This window comes from Balaenoptera borealis (assembly GCF_965194805.1).
Source record: "Balaenoptera borealis genome assembly, chromosome: 17".
Taxonomy (NCBI): Eukaryota; Metazoa; Chordata; class Mammalia; order Artiodactyla; family Balaenopteridae; genus Balaenoptera; species Balaenoptera borealis.
Window position 1 is genome coordinate 58642644 of NC_138876.1, and position 23221 is coordinate 58665864.

A 23221-nucleotide genomic window follows, 5' to 3' on the forward strand; every position below is an offset into this window, starting at 1 on the left:
CCAGAAGAAGCCGAGCCCCATGGGCGGGGTTGCAGGGGCGGGACTTCCTGTCGGAGGCGTAACCAGCCTGACCCTCCTCTCCCTCCGGAAGAGGCCAGCGTTGGATCCGGCTGGTATCCTAGCGAGCCTCAAGCCCTCCATCCCGAGGTGAGACCTTCCTTCCTGCGATCCCGCGCCAGCCCTTGGGCGGGCTCGTCGGGCGCTGCCGGCACTGCGGGCGCGGGCGGCTCTCCGGAGTGGTTTGGAGTGGGTGGGCTCGGTCAGCGGTGCGGGATGGCGCCCAGGGACAGAGGCCGCAGTTGGGGCGCCTTCACCCCTGCGGTTTTGTCCTGAGCCACGGCCGAGTGACACCAGGAACGGTCCCTGCGTGTGTAGCGGTTTCGCCCCCGGGATCTCGCTGAACCTTTGCGGCAGCTTGTGTAGAATAATTCCTTTTTCATTTTACCGATTCCAAAGAAGCTCAGAGAGACCTGGCATACTTCCAGGGGCGTGTAGTCCCGGTGTAAGCCCCCGATCCCGTGCTGTCCGCAGTCCCGCTGCTGGGGACAGGTGGCCGGAAGGTGGCATGGCTCCCACCACAGGGAGGGTGGTAACCAGGACAGAAGAAGTTGAAAATGTTTCATGTGTTTGTCTTTGAGAAAGTGAAGGTGAACAAAATCTGTTCCTTTTTGAGATATACTCAAAACTGGTTGGAAAGATAAGGCATGCACACAAATGACCGAAATGTAAGGAAAACATTCCTGAGTGCCCCAAGAGCGATGTACAAAGTTTTATGGGGTCTTCCAGGCTTGGGTGTCCTCTGAGCTTCTCACGGCGTGTTCCCTCCTAAGGAATGTCATTCAGACTCAGGACTCAGTTGATGCCTACTCAGATGACTCGCATATTTGTATCTGCAGGCCATACCTCTCCTCTGAGGTCAGGATCCATACAGTCAGCTGCCTAACTGACATCTCCTTTTGGTTTCACAAAGGTTCCTCATCCTCTACTAATTAAACTTTTGTTCTCCCCACCTCCTACCCAGATCCCAAATTTGGCTGTTTTCTATTGCTCCCTGTTTCAGTAAATGTCACCATTATCCATTAAGTTGCCAATGTGAGATATCTGGGCATCATTAGACTCTTCCTCTCCCTCATACTCCATATCCAATCTATTGCTAAGTGCCCTCAGCTTTACCTCCCAAAGCAAATATCCCCACTGTCTACTCTTCCCTTCACCCTCTAATCCATTCTGTTCAGCAGCCACGATGTAATGATTCCTCATGGCTCTCAAATCAAAATCTTACCTCTGAGGCCTCGCTGAGGATGATCCCTACTATCCCCCAGCCTCACCCCTCCCCCATTTCTCTTGATCTCTGAGCTGTCACACTTAGGCCTTTCGGTTGCTCTTCACATACCAGGAGTCCTGCAGTTGAGTTAATTAATACCTATTCTCTTGTCCATCAAATCTTGGTTGAACCATGTTCTTAGGGAAACCGTATCTGGTACCTGTGACCAGGTCAGAGTTCCCCTGTTACATGCTTCTCATTGCACTTCTGCTTAGCCTTTATTACATTTGTGATGTTGCATGTGGTCTGTGATTTTTTTTTTGATTAATATCTGACTACCCACTAGAGAGTAAGTGTGAACTCTGCCTGTTTTTCCTCACTGTGATGCATTGCACAGCATATAATAGATATTCAGCACATAACTCTTGAACGGTTAAACAGATTATGACTTCTGGGTGGAGAATCCCTAGAAGAAAGGGTAGCTTTTGAAATGAGCCTGGAAAAATTGGTAGGAGATATCAGTGCTGTTAGTAGAGGGAGATATGAATGGCTTAAGCAAAGTTTCTGGCTATTGAGAACATCTAGTTCTGTTTAAGCCTAGAAGAAAGGAATGGGAGTAAGTAAGAATGAAAAAAAAAAAAAAGTTTGGAAACAATTCTTGAAGTGCTCTAAGCAGTTACTCCTATAACTCAAAAAGTGGCTTCCTTTTAAAATTATTTAAATGCTCATATCAAGAAGAAGAAGCAACCAGCAGAAACAGCTCAAAGTATCTGTCCTTTGTCCTCCCTTCCCTTCCCCTCCCTCCCCTCCCCTCCCCATTCCTATACTGTGAGCACCATGATTGGGATTTCCGACCAGTCTTCAAGGTGAAACTCTGTGTAAGTTATTCTCAGATATAAAGATGGCAAAATTAGGGTTGCTTTATAAATGATCCACATTTTTCTGAGTCTGACAGCTTGTAAAGCTTCACTGTCCTGGGTACAGGTTTTAGAGTGTGGTCAAGCCAGTGGTGAGTTATTTTAGTCTTCTCTTCAGAAGTCAGTGGAAAGCTGGACAGTTCAGAAGACAAAAATGTGTTGTTTTTTTTTTCCCTCTCTGAAACTTGGGGAAATTCCTTTTTTACTTTATTGTTATTTTTTTAGTCCTGGAATTTTCTTTCCTCAGAATGTTATGATAGAAAGAGCAGTGGACTTTACATTCAGAATTGAGTTCGAATGAATTCTGACTGGGTCATCTGTCTAATAAAACCTTGGGCAAATTATTTATAATCACTGAGCTTTAAGTTCTTCATCTTTACCACCTCATTAAAAATAAATTCACATGTATAAAGTACTGAACTACCTGACATTCAATTAGTACCTGTGCCATTTGCTCCTTCCCTTCAAAGCTTCTTTAATTTCTATCTGTGGTTAGTGGAATGCACGGATGCCAAAACTGCAGATACTGAAAACTGTCTGTGTTCCCTGTGTTCTTTCTCTAATTTTCACTTTATTCTTAACCCAAACATGCACCTGTCTTTTAAGATATTTCTTGTGTCCTTTCTTCTCCATTCCCTAGACCAATGCTGTTTTTTAAAATGTCGTATGGTATGGGCACTTTGGGAGACACTTTTATAGAATACTTTTTGTTATGAAAGTGTTTCTACAATAGAAGTGAAGTAATTTAGGTAAAAAGTGTTTCTTAATGGACCTGTGAGTGAATACTGAAAAAAACTGAACTCTAGAATCAGGTAGAGGGTGAATCCTGAATAAAAGTATTTTGCAAATTGAGGTGTTTTTGTGAACGAACTATTCTATGATTAAGATTTTTAGAGATTTGTAACTGCTGCATCTTTGTATGTGTTAAATCTGTTCAGAAGATGGCTGATCCTTGGCAGGAATGCATGGATTATGCAGTAACCCTAGCAAGACAAGCTGGAGAGGTAGGAACTGAAATCTTTTCAGCCATGATGTGTTGGATGTGGACAGCCAGCGTGTGGTTGCCTTGTTAAACAAAACATGTACTTTGATTCATCTGTATTTGTTTTCATTTTATTAAACTTTAGTGGAGTGATACTTTAATTTTGTCATTAAACTTTTTGTGATGACAGTTGTGAATCTGAAATAGGATATAAGATTCTATGATTTTATACCCAGAAGGTCATAACCTCTAAGGATTTATTTTATTTACACTGTGGTAAGAAATATTTAAGAATATCATTTAAGACAGATTGAATGTTTCAAACCATTTCTGTATTTCATCTTTTAGTTTGATTTAAAATGACTTAACGCTTTTCCTATTTGCTTACCAAAAAATCTTTTTTAGATGGCTCGTGAAGCCCTAAAAAATGAAATGGATATTATGATCAAAAGTTCTCCAGTTGATTTGGTAACTGCTACTGACCAAAAAGTTGAAAAAATGCTTATCTCTTCCATAAAGGAAAAGTATCCGTCTCACAGGTATTTCTTATTTCAATTTCTTGTGATAAAAGTGAAATCTAGGTTGGAGTCAATAGTACTAGACAGAAATTTTGATTTTAGACTCAGTAATTGACTATACTTAATTTAAGCTGAACGGGAATTTATTTGGAGGGTGTTGGGCAGCTCAGGAGCCCTGAGAGCAGGGCTCAGGTGGGAACCAGGGAGGAAGGCAGAGCTGGTTAGGATTGGGTTAGGGTTCGGAGCCATTGCTTCAGATGCTGCTGGTAGCCTCACTCCTGACTCTGCTCACTTTGGATATCTTTAACCCATTAGCTCAAGATTACAAATCCTGGGCAAGAACATCTGCTAGCTGAACTCAGGTTGTTTGCCTAAGCTCACACTTCCAGGGAGCAGTGAACAGGGGCTATTTGGATTCCTTTATACTAAGAGGAGTGTTTGGATGCTGGGAAGTTGACGTGACAAGTGTCTGGCATAGACAAGATTTAAAAGTTCAGTTTTATTCTCTATATTGCAAACTTTTTTAGATGCTAAAGTCAGGGTAGCTTTAAGGAGTTTGAGAGAAAATACTAAAATCAGGGCTTTCTTTATAGGCACAGAAATATAACCAAAATATTGTCATCATTTTAAAGGTTTAACATTGTCATTCTCTACTTCTTCGTGATCATGCCATTGGCCATTCCTGGTATTTTAGTCACTGAGGAGAAAAAAAATGTTTAAAGCTAAATATATGTCTTCTCAATGAAAAGGTTTATAGCCAAGAGAAAAAGAGATACAAGAAAATTATGATAATGATTATTAGGACTGTTCAGTATTGAATAAAGGACATAAATAAAAAAGAAAGTAGCAACGGAAAGAAGAAATCCAGTGAACTCAGACACCATTTACAGAATTCACCTGAGATTTACTATGTAGCGTGTTTTAGGAAAGCATGTAGACGCAGTAATTTTGGTGGGTGATTTGCTTTCTCATTGACTTATTTAACGTTCTGTATATTATCTATTTCTGTATAGCAAGTTACCCTAAAAACTTAGCAACTCTAGACAGCAAACATTTATTATCTTAGAGTTTTCTAGGGTCAGGAATATGGGAGTAGCTTGGCTGCATTGTTCTTGCCAGGGTCTCGTAAAGTTATAATCAAACTGTGGGTCACCTCAGGCTCCACTGGGGCTGAAGGGTCCATTCACTTATGTGATTGTTGGTGACTTCAGTTCCTCATGGGTGGTCTGCGGCAGCTCCCCTCAGTTCCTTACCATCTGGGCCTCTCACAGAGCAGCTGATAACATGGTGGCCGGCTTCCCCCCAGAGCGACAGAGGGAAGGGGAGGGAGGAAGAAATAGAGTGAATAAGATGGAAACCTCAGTGCCATTTTGTGAACGAGTCTTCCAAGTTGTACGTTGTCACTTCCACTTTGTTCTATTGGTTAGAAACGAGTCACTAAGTCCAAATTCACACTCAAGGCAAAGGGTGTCAGGCTCTTACCTCTTGAAGAGAGGAGTATGAGAGAATCTGTGGACTTATTTTTAAAACCTCCACATTTCCTTAGTAAGTTCTCATCTGCAACAAATTCACTTTTCAGCATGTGTGCCTTCACTTATCCTGGCATTCCATTTGAGAATTTCGGATTCTGTTATTTTTCACATGACTTTGTTCTGGGGGAAGTAAAACTTTCTCACTTTCATCAGTCTGCAGGAAAAACAATAGAAAAGTGTAGTGTACAGACTTTTGTTATGTTTTATAGTAGACCCTGGGTAGCTTAAGGTTTGAAAATTGTTGAAAGCAATGTAAAGATTCCGAGTTTGTTATTTTTTTTTGTTTTCAGTTTCATTGGTGAGGAATCTGTGGCAGCTGGGGAAAAAAGTATTTTAACTGACAGCCCTACGTGGATCATTGACCCTATTGATGGAACAACTAACTTTGTACATGGGTATGTTTTAAAATTTTAAATATTGTAATTCCTGTTTGTGTGTTAACTGAATGGACTGTTGGATATTTTGTTCACAAACATATATACTTTAGAGAATTGTGTAATTTGTAGAGTAGTTTATAAGTGTATTATGCATAATATTCATCGGCTATGGAAGAGGTGATGAACTATTAATGTTGTAGACTTGCCTTGTGCAGGGAAGTGCCCTGTTCACCATTCTTTTTCTCACTGTTGAAATCACATAAAAATGTATGCAAGCAACATTGCTGCTTTGAGATCAATTAAGGAAATAACTAACTCAATACTGGACTGTTGTCTATATAGAATGGGTTCAATCCAGGAGAAAAAAATCTGTTAAAAAGAGTATGGGTTTTAGGATGTGTGAACTTGTGACCTTGAGCAAGTTGCTTAACCTTTCTAAGCCTCAGTTTTTTCTTTTCATTCTATAAAATGGGCACATTAATGGTACCTGCCTCATAGAATTGCTTGTTGATGGGACTCAATGAGTTGTACATTTATATAAGAACTTACTCTAGTGCCTGGCACAAAGTAAGTATATAATTCAGTATATACTGAGAAGTATATGTAGAATATATATACAAAGTAAGTATATAACTCAGGATATTTAGAAGAAAGCCTGATGGAATTGCCAGTGAGAGTTCAAATGAGTAGCCTAGTTTGGTGGGATGACACATAGTTGTTATATTTGAAGTTACCACGTAGCTGTATGTATCTTTACTAATAGAATTGTTAAAGCCATAAAGCTAAGATGTAGAATCGATATGTGATGGAATGTTAATGTTGAAAGATGCTCATAATATTATATAACATAGAGAAGATTATAATACAGTGTATAGTATGATCCCATTTTGGTTAAAATTGAAACTATATTCATGGAATTCTACATTTAAATGGTATGAAATGGCATACAGTGCCAAGTGGCCTTCCCACTTCTGACCCCAGCTCTCAGGACCCATCTCTGGAGGTGACCATTGTTATCAGCTTCTTGTGAATCCTTTCAGAGATGTCTCATGCCTGTAGAAGCATCCTGTATGTATGCCTCTGTATAGTCTACCCTCCCCATCCCCTACGATTTACACAAAGGGTTGCATACTGTACACACAGTTCTGGGGGAGGAGGGATAAGACTGTTCATATGAAAAAATTTGTAAGCAGTTTTATTATGAAAAAACATGTTTGTTGAAAATAAGTTCTATTTTGATAAATTTATGTGTGTGTGTGTTTTTTTTTTAAAGATTTCCTTTTGTAGCTGTTTCAATTGGCTTTGTTGTAAATAAAAAGGTATGTTGTTTAAATTTATGGTTGGTAAAATGCCTTGCTGTCATTTTCTGAGAAAGAGTAAATGTGTCTCCATAATAAATTTAGGTTTGTCTCTATTCAATTTATGTAGCTGCATTATTTTGAAATAAACTCCAGAACTGTTAAACTTGTCATGATACTTTTTCCAGTGAAGAAAATGTAATGTTTTCTGAGAAGATTTTATAAGGAAAAAATACACACAAGTAACTGAAATATGATTCAGTATTTAATCACCATTATATATATGATAGAGTCAGATAAGATAGGCATTGATGTAGGGTCTAAAATGCTTAATGGGAGAGATGTGCTTTGAGCTAGGAATGCTTTAGTAGGCATTGTGAAGGGAAACACCAGGAAGTGGTAGGGGCCAAACATGGTTAGAAAATGCAGACTATGTTCAGGAACCTGAACACTTGCTGTATCTAAAGCCCAGTAGAGTACAGTCTCTACCTGTTGCATTTCTGTGCTGTTTGGGTATTTGATTGATCAAAACACGAATGATGTTTACTAACATCTTACATAACTGTCTTCAAGAGGCTTGCGATATATTTGATCAGCATGTACACAAGAGAGTTAAGAAATCTCTGAAAATAAAAACACAAATTAGTGCAAATGAAATCTTAGGCACAGGATTGTGTTAATCAGTGAGAACATTCAAAGGGAGATAGGTGAGCATTTCTCGTTTAATCAGCCCTGGGCTGTTGAACTCCCAGTTCAGTGCAAAAGTTACATCTGTGAACAGATGAAGGTAATATGTAGTGGAACTATGAAAAAAAAAAAATACTATGAGAACATGAAGAGGGTGTAACCAATTCTGCCAAGAGTGGTTTGGGGAAATCTTCATACTAAATGGAAGGGGTCTTAGAATTTGGTCATGTGAGTTGGGTCATAGCAAATTAGGGGTTTGCCAGATAAAGAAGAAAAGGAAAGCATTTTGATCAGAAAGAACAGTTTGGAGAAGAGCATGATGTGTGTGGGGAACGGTGAGATGTTCATTGTGAGCAAAACTCTGGAAATGGCAGGAGCAGAACCAATGAGGTGAGTTAGTTGTGGTCTTGCCTGTCCATGTCAGAACATTTAGATTTTGTTTTTAGGTGGTAGGAAACCAGTAGAGGTTTTAAAGTGCAGAGTGACTGATAATTCCAGCAACGTAGAGGTCACACCAGAGGGACAGGTGATACTGAACTCAGATGGAGGTGGGGAAAATGGCTGAGGAAATGCCAAAAATCAGGAAGTGTTTTCAATATAAAATTGGAAGGAAGTGACTAATGGGAAAGGAATGAGGCATGAGTGATCAGCTAGTGAGTGAATTTGACCTCCTCAGTTGAGGTTTCTGCAAGCCTAGGTTCTGAAGCACAGCTTCTGACCTGTGAAGATGGGGTTGGTGGGAGCCACAGTTAGAGAGGTAGTTGAATTTGTGGACTGGAAAGAACAAACCTGTAAGAATCGAGAGAGCTAAAAGGGAAATGGAAGAATGAAAAACCCTGGGGAACACAACTTTTAGGGGTTAGGCAGAGAAGAAGGTCATAAGAGAATGTGACACCAAGACAGATCAGTGAGTGTGGTAGGACTAGGAGAATACTGCCAGGAACACAGAGTATGGGATTAACTGATGATGGTCAGCAGTCTCCAAATCTTCAGAGAAGGCATTTGATCAGCAAGAGTGCATTGATGATCTCTTTGCAAGGAGTTGCAGGAGATGCGTGATCAGGGAAGAAGCCAAATTGTAATGTAGTAAGAGAATGGGAGATGCAAAGTCTAGACCACTCTTTGGCAGTGAAGAGAAAAGGAGAAGGTAATGTTTTGAAGGTTTTGCGAGGCAGGAAGAAATTTGGCGAGAAGTACCGGGATGAAAGTCCAAGAGAGGAGGGATCAGTTGATGAGGCAGGTTTTCAGAGAAGTATAACACAGGAGGAAGGATTCACCCTAGAAAACAGGAATGATCTGTCTTCATCTGAGGCAGGAAGGAGAGAGGTCAAGGTGGGTGCTCTTAAATTTAGAAATGGATGAGACAGGAGTCAAGTGTTTAGGTTTGATGACTTCTTTCCTCTGACTAAGCTGGGAATTAGCATTTTAAATATCCCACGGTTTAGCCCTTTGAAAACATTATTAGTATACCAGGTTTTCTTGTTACTTTCTTAGAAAAAGTATGGATGAAATGAGAAAGAATACTCAGATTTGGTAAAGGAAACTTGTTTTCCTTCTGCAGATGGAATTTGGAGTTGTATACAGTTGCATGGAGGATAAGATGTATACTGGCCGGAAAGGAAAAGGTGCCTTCTGTAATGGTCAAAAACTACAGGTTTCACGCCAAGAAGGTAGGTTTATCCTCTAATTTTTGGTGTGATTGATATTATATATTCGTATGCTATTGTTTTTGAATGTTAACCTATAGAGCTCTCCAAATGTTAACTGATTCATAAATTGTGTCTGTTTTCTCTGTACTTTTTAATTGTGACCGCAATTTTGGATGTGGTAGTGGAAGCAGGGGAAGCAAGTGCGATAGAGCAGAAGACACTTGAGGCTTGTGTTTTGTCAGGGGCTGGGGAGGAAGGATGAGTAAGAATGACTCTCTGCCCTCATGGCATTCATGTTTTATTGGTTCAGCCACTGCATCTCAAATTCTTTGTAGAATTCCTTTGTTCTGATGCCACTGGGCCCAGTTATTAGTAAATTGAGGGGGAAAAGGCACTTCAAGTTGGGAATCATTAAAAATGAGGCATAAAACTATTATATATAGGATGCATAAACAACAAGGTTCTACTGATAGCACAGGGAACTATATTCAGTATCCTGTGATAAGCCATAATGAAAAAGAATATGAAAAAGAATACATATATATGTATAACTGAATCACTTTGCTGTATAGCAGAAACTAACCCAACATTCAGTTATACATATATATATTCTTTTTCATGTTCTTTTCCATTATGGTTTATCACAAGATATTGAATATAGTTCCCTGTGCTGTACAGTAAGCCTTGTTGTTTATGCATTCTATATATAATAGTTTGCATCTGCTAGTCCCAAACTCCCAATCCTTCCATCCCCCTTGGCAACCACAAGTCTGTTCTCTATATCTGAGTCTGAGATATGTTCATTTGTGTCATATTTTAGATTCCACATATAAGTGATATCATGTGGTATCTTTCTCTTTCTGACTTACTTCACTTAGTATCATAATCTCTAGGTCCATCCATGTAGCTGCAAATGGCATTATTTCATTCTTTTTTATGACTGAGTAATATTCCATTGTATGTATATACCACATCTTCTTTATCCATTAATCTGTTGATGGACATTTAGGTTGTTTCTGCTTCTTGGCTATTGTAAATAGTGCTGCCATGAACATAGAGATGCATGTATCTTTTCAAATTATAGTTTTATCTGGATATATGCCCAGGAGTGGGATTGCTGGATCATACAGCAACTCCATTTTTAGTTTTTTGAGGAACCTGCATACTGTTTTCCATAATGGCTGCACCAATTTACATTCCTGCCAACAGTGCTACCATTTAATTTTAATTTTTGTCTTGTTTCAAATCTATATATAAATTATTTAATTTCTAAATTCCACTTTTAAAAAAAATATGTAAGGTGTTTGCTCGTTTCCCACTAAATGTATCATGCATGCAGGCAGATTGGTTATATTCTGTACTTTTGGGGGGGTGGTCTAAGGAGCTAGACTCTTTTTGATGATTATAAAAATGATGATAAAATAACTAAAAGAGATAATAAATTGATAAGTATTTTAATATTTAAAGCCTTAGAAACAAATATGATACAACTAGGAAGAGGAATAAAAATGTCCAATTTGTTCTGAGTTACAAGTGTCAAATTTTTTATCAGAATTCTTATTAATAAACCCTAATGATTATTTAAAACATTTTCTTTTAGATGTTACCAAATCACTCTTGGTGACAGAGTTGGGCTCTTCCAGAACACCAGAGACTGTGAGAATTATTCTTTCTAATATGGAAAGGCTTCTTTGCCTTCCCATCCATGGGTAAGCTCTTTTCACTTTCTCCCTAAAGTTGAACATTCTATGTTAACATTATAGATAATTTGACATTCTAAGGAATGAATTTTTCTTTAGAAATGAATTTTTTAATTTATAGACATGGGATCAGTACCGTAATTCTAATTTTATAATGTAATTTTTAAAACTTTTATTTGAAAATAATTTCAAATTTAACAAAATTTTCAGAAATAAAAAACTACAAGAAACAGTAGTATACAGTTTACCCAGATTCACCTGTTGTTAACATTGTACCCCATTTGCTTTATCATTTTATCATTCCTTCTTTTCTCTGTCTCTGTCTCTGTCTCTCTCTCTCTGTGTATGTGTGTGTGTGTGTGTGTGTGTTTGTGTAAATATACTCCTTTTTTCCCCTGAACTATTTCATGGTAAATTATTTACCATGAAAAATTATTTACCATGGCTCTTTACCCCTAAATACTTCAGTTTGTTATTTCCTAGGAATAAGGGTACTCTCTTCCATAACCACAGTACAATTATTGACTTCATGAATTTGCTCTTTATTTAGTCCACCATCCATACATATATAGCTTTGTCAGTTGATCTAATAATGTCTTTTATAGCATTTTTCTTCCTCCAGTGCAAGATTCAGTCTAGGGTCAGTATTATGTTTAGTTGCCATGTCTCTTTTGCCACCTTTAATCCAGAACATTTCCACAGCCTAAGTAATTACCCACTTCCTCTAAGTTTTCAAGTTATTTGCATAGAGGTACACAAGGTAGAATCTTATAGTTTATTTCTGGCCTCTCTGTATCAGTAGTTATTTCTCCCTTATCATTTCTTATTTTGTATATTTGTGCTTTCTTCTTCTTTTTAAAAAATCTTGATTAAGTTATTTGGTGGTTTATCTATTTTATGTTTTTTCAAAGAACCAGGATTTTGCTTATCTGGTCTACTGTTTTTCTCCTCTGCTTTATTATTTTCATCGTTATGCTTTCTTTTTGTTCATTTTGTTGTTTCCTTTTTTTTTTTCCTTTTTAAGTAGAAAATTTATTTTTATGCTTTGATTTTTATTGATGTAAGTATTTAGGCTATGAATTTTTATCTGATTACTGCTTTAAATGTATGCCATAGATTCTGATGTGTTTTCATTGCAATTATTTTTCAAAAAATTTGTTACTTCTGTTTGTATTTCCCTTTTCACCCAAGAGTTGTGTTCTTAAATTTCCACGAGGAAATTACTTTTTTTGCTTTTATAATTTCATTTTTAATTTGTAGTTTTATTACATTGTAATAAATATATATTATGGAACTTTATGTCTTCTTTGTGCCCAGTATATGATCAGTTTTTGTGGAACTTCCATATGCACTGAAAAAAAAGTACACTCTGTATTGTACTTTGATGTTTGGACTTGAAATCTACTTTGACATCAGAATTGTGACTGGTAAATCTTTGTCCACGCTTATTTTTAGTCCTTTTGAATCACTGAGTTTTAAGTGCATCTCTTGAATACAGCATAGAGTGGAGTTTTGCTTTATAATCAATTTGAAAATCTTTTTTCTTTTGATAAAAAAGTTAGTCTTATTCATTTACTGATATGACTGTTTTTTTGGTCTCAATTCTGTTGCATTATCTTACATTGTAATTACTTTGTATATTATGTTATAGTTACTGTATTTATTTGGTGTACCCTCTCTGCTTTTTTTCTTTTTAGAAATAGAAATTTATGAAAGGTTCAATTTTATTCTAGTGGGTTTCTTTTATATTAAAACTCTTTATAATGCTCTTAATATTCTCTTTTCTTACTTGACCATTTACTCTCTGTAAAGGCTCCAGAACGTTTTGGCTTCCACCTGTTGCCTATATAACATTCAGTGATTTTACTCTACTTTCCCCTTTTTCTCTCCCTTTTCATCCAGTTTTTTAAGTTACGTTCTTTCTACTTTGTCAGACATATTATTATTACATATTCTTTCACCCACGGTTCCATCCTGTGGTCTTAGTTTTTGACTTTATAAAATGCTCACAGTCCTTCCATGAAGTTTTCCTGGTGTCAAAAGTTCATAAATAACAGAATTAAAACCAGTGAATCACTGAAGTATAATTAGTAAAAGTTTATTATTCACACACCAAAAAGACAGTTTGCAAACCAGGATCACCCTGACCAAAACATGAAATGAGGCTCAGGCATATATTGTTATAAAGCAGCTTATAAAGTGAGAAAGCAGTGACTATTTATTCTTCACAGTGATTGGCTATAATAGAATTTTTTTAAATTATAGGGAATTGATTAGTGGTTACCTCATATCAACCTTGAGAAACAACTTAAGTTTTGCTTGTTATTTACAGAAGCATAAGCAAGAAATGACCCAGGTTGAGTTAGTTTTGCAAAATATGCTAAATTAAGCTTTGTTTGCATGACTAAACTGGTTTTGTCTGCTCAGGGAATTTTCAAGGCTGGTCTCTGTTTGTTTTTGATTTAACACCAATCACCTTTAGATTAGATGAAGCTCATCTCTTAGTAGATTCCTTGAGAAGGGCACATGCACACAGTATTCCATGAGATCTGGCACATTCCAAACTGTTTTTCTGTGGTCTTGAAACGTGAAGGACAGCTTGGCTGGATAGAACATCCTTAGTGAAAGAAAGTATAAAGTACATTTCTTTTTTTTTCTTTTAGAAATTTATTATTTATTTATTTATTTATTTATTTCTTCGTGGGCTTTCTCTAGTTGCGGTGAGTGGGGGCTACTCTTCGTTGCGGTGTGTGAGCTTCTCACTGCGGTGGCTTCTCTTGTTGCAGAGCACGGGCTCTAGGCGTGCGGGCTTCAGTAGTTGTGGCACGTGAGCTCTAGAGTGCAGGCTCAGTAGTTGTGGCGCACAGGCTTAATTGCTCCAAGGCATGTGAATCTTCCCAGACCACGGATCGAACCCATGTCCCCCACGTTGGCAGACGGATTCTTAACCACTGCGCCACCAGGGAAGTCCTGAAGTACATTTCTTAAAAATGCTATTACAGGGTTTCCCTGGTGGCACAGTGGTTAAGAATCTGCCTGCCAATGCAGGGGACACGGGTTTGAACCCTGATCCAGGAAGATCCCACATGCCGTGGAGCAACTAAGCCCGTGTGCCTGGAGCCCCTGCTCCACAACAAGAGAAACCACTGCAATGAGAAGCCTGTGCACTGCAACAAAGAGTAGCCCCTGCTCGCTGCAACTAGAGAAAGCCCGTGCGCAGCAATGAAGACCCAACACAGCCAAAACTAAAATAAATAAATTAATTAAAAACCCAAATTAAAAAAAAAATGCTATTACACTGTTGCCTTGCTTTGTATGTTATGAGAAATCTGATGCCAATTTAATCTTATTGGCTTCTAAATTATTTCATGTTTTACTTGGAGGCTCTGAGAAAATTTTTTTTCTTTTAATCTTCTATGCCTGACACTTTTATAAGGGTATATCTTGGAATTGCTCATTCTGGGATGTTTTCTCCCTATAACAGGTAGATTCATATCTTTTTTTTTTTTTTTTTCCCGGAAAGTTTTCTTGAGTTTTAGTTTTAAATATTAGTTCACTTCTGCTGTTTTCATTTTCTTCTTCAGAGACACCAGCAGGAACATTAAATCTTCTTTGTTTCTTCCCTTTTAACCACTTTCTCTCCAACCCGTTTTACTTCTTTCTTTTATTGCTTTTCCTCACTGCCCTTTATTAAGTTTTCATTTGCATCAGTTCTCTTTAGGGAACCTTGCGATTTAGTCTTCATTCCTGATAGAATTTTGTCTTTTTTCTCCCACTTCTTTTCTGAGTTCAGTTATCTCTTGTTTTATTTTTTCCTTGTTTTATTTTGTTTTGTTCATTTCTGTGCTTAATTTTTTGCAGAGACACTTTATGAGTCAAAAAAACCCCAAACACTTTTATTAGCAATGTCTGATGTTTCAGAGTAGATTTGTGTGGATGTGTCTACTTTTTCTATTTCTGTTCACTTTGAGATCCAGGTTTCTGGTTTCAGGGCTCCTTATCCTGTCAGTTCTGCCCTTCTGTGTAGGTTCTGTTATGAATTTCTGTTAAGTGGTAGTGGGAGGTGAGGATTGGCATGTCTTGTTTCTCTTTCATTTCTCAGGATCTTTAATTTTTTCACTCTTAGCTCCTGCTTTTCCTTCACTTTGTCCCAAGAGATACCACCTCTTTTTATTTTAAATTGAAGTATAATTATATATTAATTATAAATGACGTTTATGAGGCAAAGTAAATCATTATGGGTCAATTTCCTTTGTGTAATTTTTTGGGATTTGTTTAATGAAATGCACTGTATTTGTTTACTTTAATGATGTTTTCTGGTATCATGCTTTAGGGAATCATTTCTTCATAAATATAGCTACTATTTTTTGAGGCCCTTTTATATGCTAGGCCCTCTGCTTGGTGCTTTACGTCTGTTGTTTCTAATCATTGCAGCCATAGCCAAGGTAAGTTGGTATCTCCATTTTGATGACAAGAAAGCTAAAACTTGAAGAAGGAACTTTTTCAAAATTATAGTTTTTAAGCAACTGAGCAGAGGAGCAAACTCAAATCTTTGTGATTCTGAAGATAGTCTTTTTTACTCTGTACCATCCTAGCTGTATAGGGGGAACAGACTAACATAGAATTCAGGACACAAATGCAAAATCTAGACCACAGCCTCAATTATTTGGTAATTAATAATATTTTGTAATATTTGTCCATAAAAGAATATGCTTTCTGATCAAAAGACCTCTTGACCGAGAGCCACTGATATACATCAAAAGTAGACAGAAGCATAGCCTATATGCTATGCTGGAAGAACAATGCCTATAGCATTGTTCTTCCAGCCTAGGGTTCTATGTTTGAATAGAATACCAAGAGATAATTTGTGAACGATCTTGATATTTTCTTTCTATGACATGAGATATGAACGATCACATATCCCTTGAGAAAAGGAGGAAAATACACCATTATTTATAAACTAAAAAATGCCACTAAAGTTAATTTGGGTTTATATATTTGGAAAGCAGTCAAACACCTATGGAAGTTTATTGAGGTTGCTAGTTCTTTCTTAAATTTGATATATAGTAAGAATATAGGCAGTAAAATGTATTTGAAATCAAGGGCATCATGTAATTCTGATCCTTTTTTTTTTTTTTTAAATTGCTTTGGCATGAAGGATGTACTCAGGTGTAGTACTTTTTTATTTTTAAGAAACAAAACAAATACCACATTAGTCATCAATTTCCCATTATTTCTTTTTTTTTTAAATTTTAATTTAATTGGGGTAGAGTTAATTTACAATGTTTTGTTAGTTCAGGTGTACAGCAAAGTGATTCAGTTATACATATACATATATTCATCCTTTTTTAGATTCTTTTCTCATATAGGTTATCCCAGAATATTGAGTAGAGTTTCCTGTGCTATACAGTAGGTTCTTGTTGGTTATCTGTCTTACATATAGTAGTGTGTGTATGTTCATCCCAGTGTGTGTATGTTCATCCCAAGCTCCTGATTTATCCCTCCCCCCTATGTCTCCCCTTTGGTAACCATGGCTTGTTTTCTATATCTGTAAGTCTGTTTCTGTTTTGTAAGTAAGTTCATTTGTTCCATTTTAAAAAATTAGATTCCACATATCATATGCTATCACTCATATGTGGAATCCCCTTATTTCTTTAAAAATAAATAGTGAAGGAACTCAGTGAACAGACCTGACTGCTCTATTTTCAGAGGTTTAAACAGCTAAAAAAGAAGCTTGAGTAAAACCCATTTGAAAGTAGTAACTTACAGACATGATGACCTCTTTTTCTTAAACATTTCAGTGTGTATATTTTTGATAAAAGGGACATTCTCTAACATAACCACAATTACTAAAATCAGGCAATTAAATTTGATATATTATCTAATATAGCGACTTAATTCGTATTTTGAAAGAATTCTAATCCAAGATCTAATCCAGGATCATACACTGCATTTAGGTGCCATTTCTCATCAATTTCTTTTAATCTGGAGCAGTTGCTTAGTCTATCTTTTATGACCTAGACATTTTTGAAAAACGTAGGGTAATTATTTTATAGTATGCCTGTTGACTTGAATTTGTTGGGTTTCCTCATGATTAGATTTGGGTTATGCATTTTGGGCAGGAATGCTACAGAAGTACTGTTATTTCCTTCTTAGTGCATTATATCAGGAGGCACATGGTACCTTTTTGTCCCATTATTGAATACTAACTTTGATCACTTGGTAATGATCTTGCTATCTTTCCCATTGTAATTATTATGTATCTTATAGGGAGATACTTTGATACGTAAATACCATTCATCCACTCATTTTAGCATTTATTGTTGATTCTTTCCTGAATCAGTTATTATTATAATGGCTAATAAAGTAATGTCTGTACTTACCTTAACTTGATATATTTCCAAGGAAAAGCTACTGTGAGAAAGCAAACCTGAAATAATCTTTCCAGGCAGGCCTAGATCTAAGCAGAGCCCACCAGTGCTGTTATGTCTTTGGTCATGTGTACTGATGCCCATGCAGTTGGGGATGACCAGGAGTACATTTTCACCCTTCTACAAACTACTTGTATTGTGGGGCTCTTGTCCCTGGGTTTAGACCACAATGAATATACATGCATGCCATGATAGTAGAATTATAGCATTTTCTTCAGTTTTTTTCCCCAAAATATCCTTGTTTTAAAGTTTATATTACAAATGATTGCTTCATAAGGATTAGTTTTGTCATTTATATAGTGCATCATGACTGTTGCATCAGTCAACACTTAAAAGAAACTGAAGTTAAGGAGGAATGCCTTATTTGAAATAATTTCTTTTTCTATCTTATTTTTAAAATGTTATTTGTTAGGATCCGAGGTGTTGGAACAGCAGCTCTTAATATGTGCCTTGTGGCAGCTGGAGTTGCAGATGCATATTATGAAATGGGAATTCACTGCTGGGATGTAGCAGGTGCTGGCATTATTGTGACTGAAGCTGGTGGAGTACTCTTGGATGTAACAGGTAAAATTATGCGACAGTAAAGCATTTTTCTTTCCATATCTGTTGGACCTTCCTCTATATATGGGTTTTTTCCTTTAATGTTTGGTACATATTATACCTCAGCTCTTAAGGCAAAAAAAGCCATGTAATTTTCTACACAATCAAAATAACAAACATTGGGAGATAGAGGCAAGGATAAGAAGCTAATGGTAGCATGGGATTAATAATGATAAATGGCTTAGCCTCTTCAAATATGAGTATCAGGAACTCTTGAGAGGCTATAGAAAAAGTCTAGAAGGTCACTGAATCTGAGAATTGTACCAAGAGTTCTTTGAATGGTGACCATGGTGGTGGTTGAACATGGACTTCATCCACCATCACTTTCTGCCTTGAGCCTAGAGGGGCTACATATTTCCTCTGTGCTGGTGGTGAGATTTTTAAAAGTAAGATTGAACCTGGGTTAAAATAATTCATCAGTGATCTGGGAGAAAGGCAGCAAAGAATTAAGGAAATGGGAAGGAGAGTGGTGTGAAAATGCATTGGAGTCAGATTTTCTGTCCATAGATTCCCAAACATTAAAGAGGTAATAAGAGTAATAAAAATAAGAAATAGAACACACAAAAGGTGAAATAGAGAAAAGATGACATTTTCCAGCCTAGTGTGATTGAGATACCAGTTCCCTCCACAACCAGTATTTACTATAAGAAGGTGCTTAGAAACTCATTTATGTATTATCAAAGCTTAAACATTATGGTTATGTGACAACATAGATCTTTTTAAAGATAGTCGAAAGTATTAAAATGTTATGATTGACCATAGTACATATTGCTATGCGAGTTTTATAGGAATTATTTTTGTAAAGGATATAACCATGTTCCATATTTGATTTTAGGTGGACCATTTGATTTGATGTCACGAAGAATAATTGCTTCAAGCAATAAAACAATAGGAGAAAGGATAGCCAAAGAAGTTCAGATAATACCTCTTCAAAGAGATGATGAAGATTAATTCAAACAGCTTCACACATTCAATCACAGTTGCATCTCTCCAGGTTTGCTGATGGTGTTACAAAATTCAGGACATCTGTTTCACTTGAATAATATGATTGGTTTAAATTGTCTTCGATGTCCAGATTAAAAATTGCAACTTGTTCTGTATTTTACTAAGAGTAGGTATGCAAGAATGGCTGAAATGTTTGTTTCATTGTTTTAAAAATTTGTGCGTGTTAAGAATGTACTTTGGGAAAAATATGCAGGCAGTTGATGAGACAGGTATCACATCAACTGAAATAGTCAATTAGCAATTTAGAGTTTCTAAGTATTTATGAGCCTCTGAAATTTTGACTTAACTATTTATGTGCATATGCATTCTTAATTAGAAAGTTAACTTTTTGGAAAAATTTTTTCCTTTAGTTCCAAAAACCATACTTAACTAAATTTGTAAGAAGTATATAATGAGTAGTTCCTAGACCAAGGTTTCTTTCTTTGCAGAGAACCTTATTTTATTCATCAGTGTAGCACCAAACATGGTACCTGTTAAATAGTAGGCAATCCAAAAATAAGCATTGAAAGAATGAATATTTTAAAGGTAGCAATTCCTAGTTGCTACATAAAGTAATGAGCTCATCATTCTGTAATTTTACTTCAGGTTTGGAAGTAGAAATTATCTAGTCATCCTTTTTTTCACATTACCATTCCTTTTAACATTTCACATTACCACGCCATTTCAATTAACTGTATCTATACCTCCTGATACATTTCAATTACTGTACCTCCTGATATCATTTATTATTGTGGGCATTTCTGCAGTTTATGTGTTTTTCAAAACACTGCATTGCAGTATTTGTTTGGATTTCTTTAAAGTCCATATATAAAAGAGAAGAAACAGTTTCAGAAAAGCACTTTCATCAGGTATCTGATGTAACTAGATACTGTATGACACTTTACTAAACTCAAAATTCATGTTTTCAAGATGTTCAGACTGATCTGGCTGAGCACAGGAACCTGGCAGATATACTGTATTGTTAATATTGAGCTATTTCTTTCTTCCCAAACTCCTTATTTACCTTTGTTGATTCTATTCAGCCTTTAAATATTCCTTAATAGTCTTTGGCTTCTCAAACTCAAAAAGAAAATTGTTCTGGGTCATAGATATTTTTAAAAGAATAACTTATTGCTTAGCCTTGTCCTTTGACACATGAACAGTATTAAGTTTTGTTATAGGCTCACGTGAGCCTTATATTTGATGAAAGGAGAAGTGCTTCTATAAAGTTTTCAAGAGAGGATTTTTTTTTTTTTTAAATTGGCATACACATCTAATACATTAAATGTCTATGAACCTAAGATTTGAGTATTATAATTACTGTATTTGTACTGTTGGTCACATGCATCTCATACTGTATTATTCTAAGACAGGTTGTTTTGCAATTAAATATATTGTGATTAAGAATATGATCATGAATAAAATTTTAAATAAAAAGTATATATATGTTATAGTCAGGGTTTATAGTCTTCCCAAATGTGTACACACACACACATAAAATATACACAGTTGAACACCCCTCCTTTTTAAAATAAAAAATGAGCTCATTCTGTCATGTACTTGTATGTGAAGTGTTCTTTGGATTCAATTTGAGTTACTAGCTATTCCTAGAAATGATTTACAATGTCTGGGTCAGTAGTTTGCCTGTGATATGTATCATTTTGACTCAGTTGTCCTTCATTTCAAGATCTAATCTACAGCCTAAGATACAATGTTTAAAGAGAGAAAAAATAATCATTTCATATGATAGAAAAAATCTAGAAGGTCACTGAATTGTTGTTTCCATTTGCTTCAAGTTCATAACCCCCTATCTTTACCCTGCCTCATTTGGAAAAATTAATTCTTTTGTTATCCAATTAATACATACACATAGTTCAAAATTTCAAATAATATACAGAGCTCAGAAGGAAAAGTGACATTTTCCTATCCCATTCCACCTCACCCCTAAGTTGATCTCCCCAAACTCTTTAAGTAGTTTCTTTTGGTATTTACCTCCATCTTAAAAAAAAAAAAAAAAAAAAAAAGAGAAACATATTCTGTTACATCTTTATTTATTGACTTTATTAATTATCTATTAACTTGCTATTATGGAAGATGAGGATTTTGTACTCTTAACTCCATGACTTACTTTTAGCTCCTCCTTTCTATTCTTCTAGTATAGTGATATCTATTATTTGTTGTTGTTGTTAAATTTATATTCAGTGTTTAACTTAGGACTTTTATTCCCTGCTAACTAGTAGTGTGTTATGATTACATTTTCTTTCCTGTGCAACTTTTTGTTCTTTCTGAAATTGATAAATTTTCCACAGGTGCTCTTTGTTTTCCGTTTGTTCAACCATAGTCAGGTATTCTCTTCTATTAGTACTATTTTCTTTTCCTCTTGAAGATAGATCTATTGGGGCCCTTTTCCTTTTCTTCTAGTCTGATTGGTTCCTGGCTAGATATGCTGTATGGCAGTCCTTCTGGGGCTTCCCTTTGCTTCTAAAAGATAGCAGAGGAGAATATCTTCCTGACCTTGGTAGACAAAGAACTGGTAAATAGGACGCAAAAAGCATTATGCATAAAGGAAATTGATTAATTGGGCTACATTAATATTAGGAACTTCTACCATCAAAATATACCAGAGAGTCAGAGGGCAACCCACAGAATTTGTAATACATACACCTGACAAAGTATATCCAGCGTATATAAATAACTCCTACATATCAAGTTCCAACAAACCCCCAATGATACCAAGGATTGATAAGGATGTGAAGCACCTGGCCGCCTCTATCACTCCAAAGGCTCTGCCCTTTTTTAAAATTTATTTATTTATTTATGGCTGTGTTGGGTCTTCGTTTCTGTGCGAGGGCTTTCTCTAGTTGTGGCAAGCGGGGGCCACTCTTCATCGTGGTGCGCGGGCCTCTCACTATCGCGGCCTCTCCTGTTGCGGAGCACAGGCTCCAGAAGCGCAAGCTCACTAATTGTGGCTCACGGGCCCAGTTGCTCCGCAGCATGTGGGATCTTCCCAGACCAGGGCTCGAACCCGTGTCCCCTGCATTGGCAGGCAGATTCTCAACCACTGCGCCACCAGGGAAACCTGGTTCTGCCCTTTTTGAAGTGGCCAGTGATGTCCTAATTTAAAGAAGAAAAATCTTTTATGCTATTAATTTACTTGACCTCTCTGTAGTTTTTCATCTCACCCGTTCTCTGTGTTTTTAAAATTACATTTGTCAAATTCTCCTCTGTCCACTTCTTGTCAGTCTTATTTGCTGACTCTTCTTCCTCTGGTGAAGATACTGTGCTATGAGAGAGCCATTCTTGGTCCCCGCTTCTGTCAAGTCACTCAGGAAACTCATTCATGTCCCTGACTTCAGCTATCACAACCATTCTGCTGAGTCCCAAATCCAAATCTTAACTTAGTGCCCGCATTTCCCTTGTGAGTTCTTACCCTGATTCATCTCTGTCTCCTTGCTCGACGGCCCCTTCTGAATGCCCTCTACTTTTATCAGCTCAACATGTCTCTAACCAAACTAATGAATTTTCTGCTCATAATTTTCTGCTACTGTCCTATATACATTCCCACTCCATCCTCTCAAATAAGAATCTGTTATATTTGATGTGTCCTTTCCACTAGTCTTCCATTCCACTTTGTCAAAACCAAGTTTTTCATAATATTCCCCTCTCCCCACCCCCCCAATATTCCCATCAAATACTCCAGCCAAACAAACACTTGCTCTTCACTGGACTCCTCTGAGACTTTTCAGATAATATTCTTTCTGCCCAGTATTATTACAGTAATACTGATCACTTTTTATGACTGTAAAGATACCTCTAAGTCACAATGATTCCCCTTTCACTGGGACCTGCCCCCAACACACAGGGCTGTCCCTACTGTTACCATGTCTGTAGGTGATATGGTTCTGCCCCCTGATTAATTCATGAGATGACATCTGACCCAAGCAGGACAAGTGAAATTTGCTAGGGAATTGGGCATTTTGAACCCAGTTAGGAATAGGAATAGGACAGAAATTAGGAATGATTGGGAATAACTTACAAAGTTGAGGTCAGTACTGAATATGAAGTCACGCGCTTCTCAGGGAGTGGCTGACCCTCAGGCTGGATATCAGCATTAAATCCCACAAATCTTCCAGCTTAAGAAGAATAGAAATAGGCCGTATGTCACATGTTCTAATTTCTAGTATTCCATATGTTATATATTTATATCCCTTTTAGGTTGTTTATTCCCTTAAATAACTCATAAAATATCCTTGATAATAAATATTGTTATTAATACTTAGCA

The 23221-nt window shown here is 36.7% G+C and overlaps 1 protein-coding gene across 2 annotated transcripts; it reads left to right on the forward strand.

The window, feature by feature from the left end:
* The first annotated feature begins 45 nt into the window (after positions 1-45).
* Positions 46-20498, forward strand: IMPA1 (inositol monophosphatase 1). Of its 2 annotated transcripts, none has more exons than XM_082363614.1 (9): positions 46-147; positions 3120-3185; positions 3569-3702; positions 5504-5608; positions 6864-6909; positions 9137-9245; positions 10825-10933; positions 17768-17919; positions 18791-20498. In XM_082363614.1, the coding sequence occupies exons 2-9, from the start codon at positions 3123-3125 to the stop codon at positions 18904-18906; spliced, it is 834 nt and encodes a 277-aa protein (XP_082219740.1). In that variant the 5' UTR covers positions 46-147; positions 3120-3122; the 3' UTR covers positions 18907-20498. The 2 variants fall into 2 exon arrangements, with proteins under 2 accessions (XP_082219740.1, XP_082219741.1); XM_082363615.1 differs by having other exon boundaries at positions 64-147; positions 3123-3185.
* The last annotated feature ends 2723 nt before the right edge of the window (positions 20499-23221 follow it).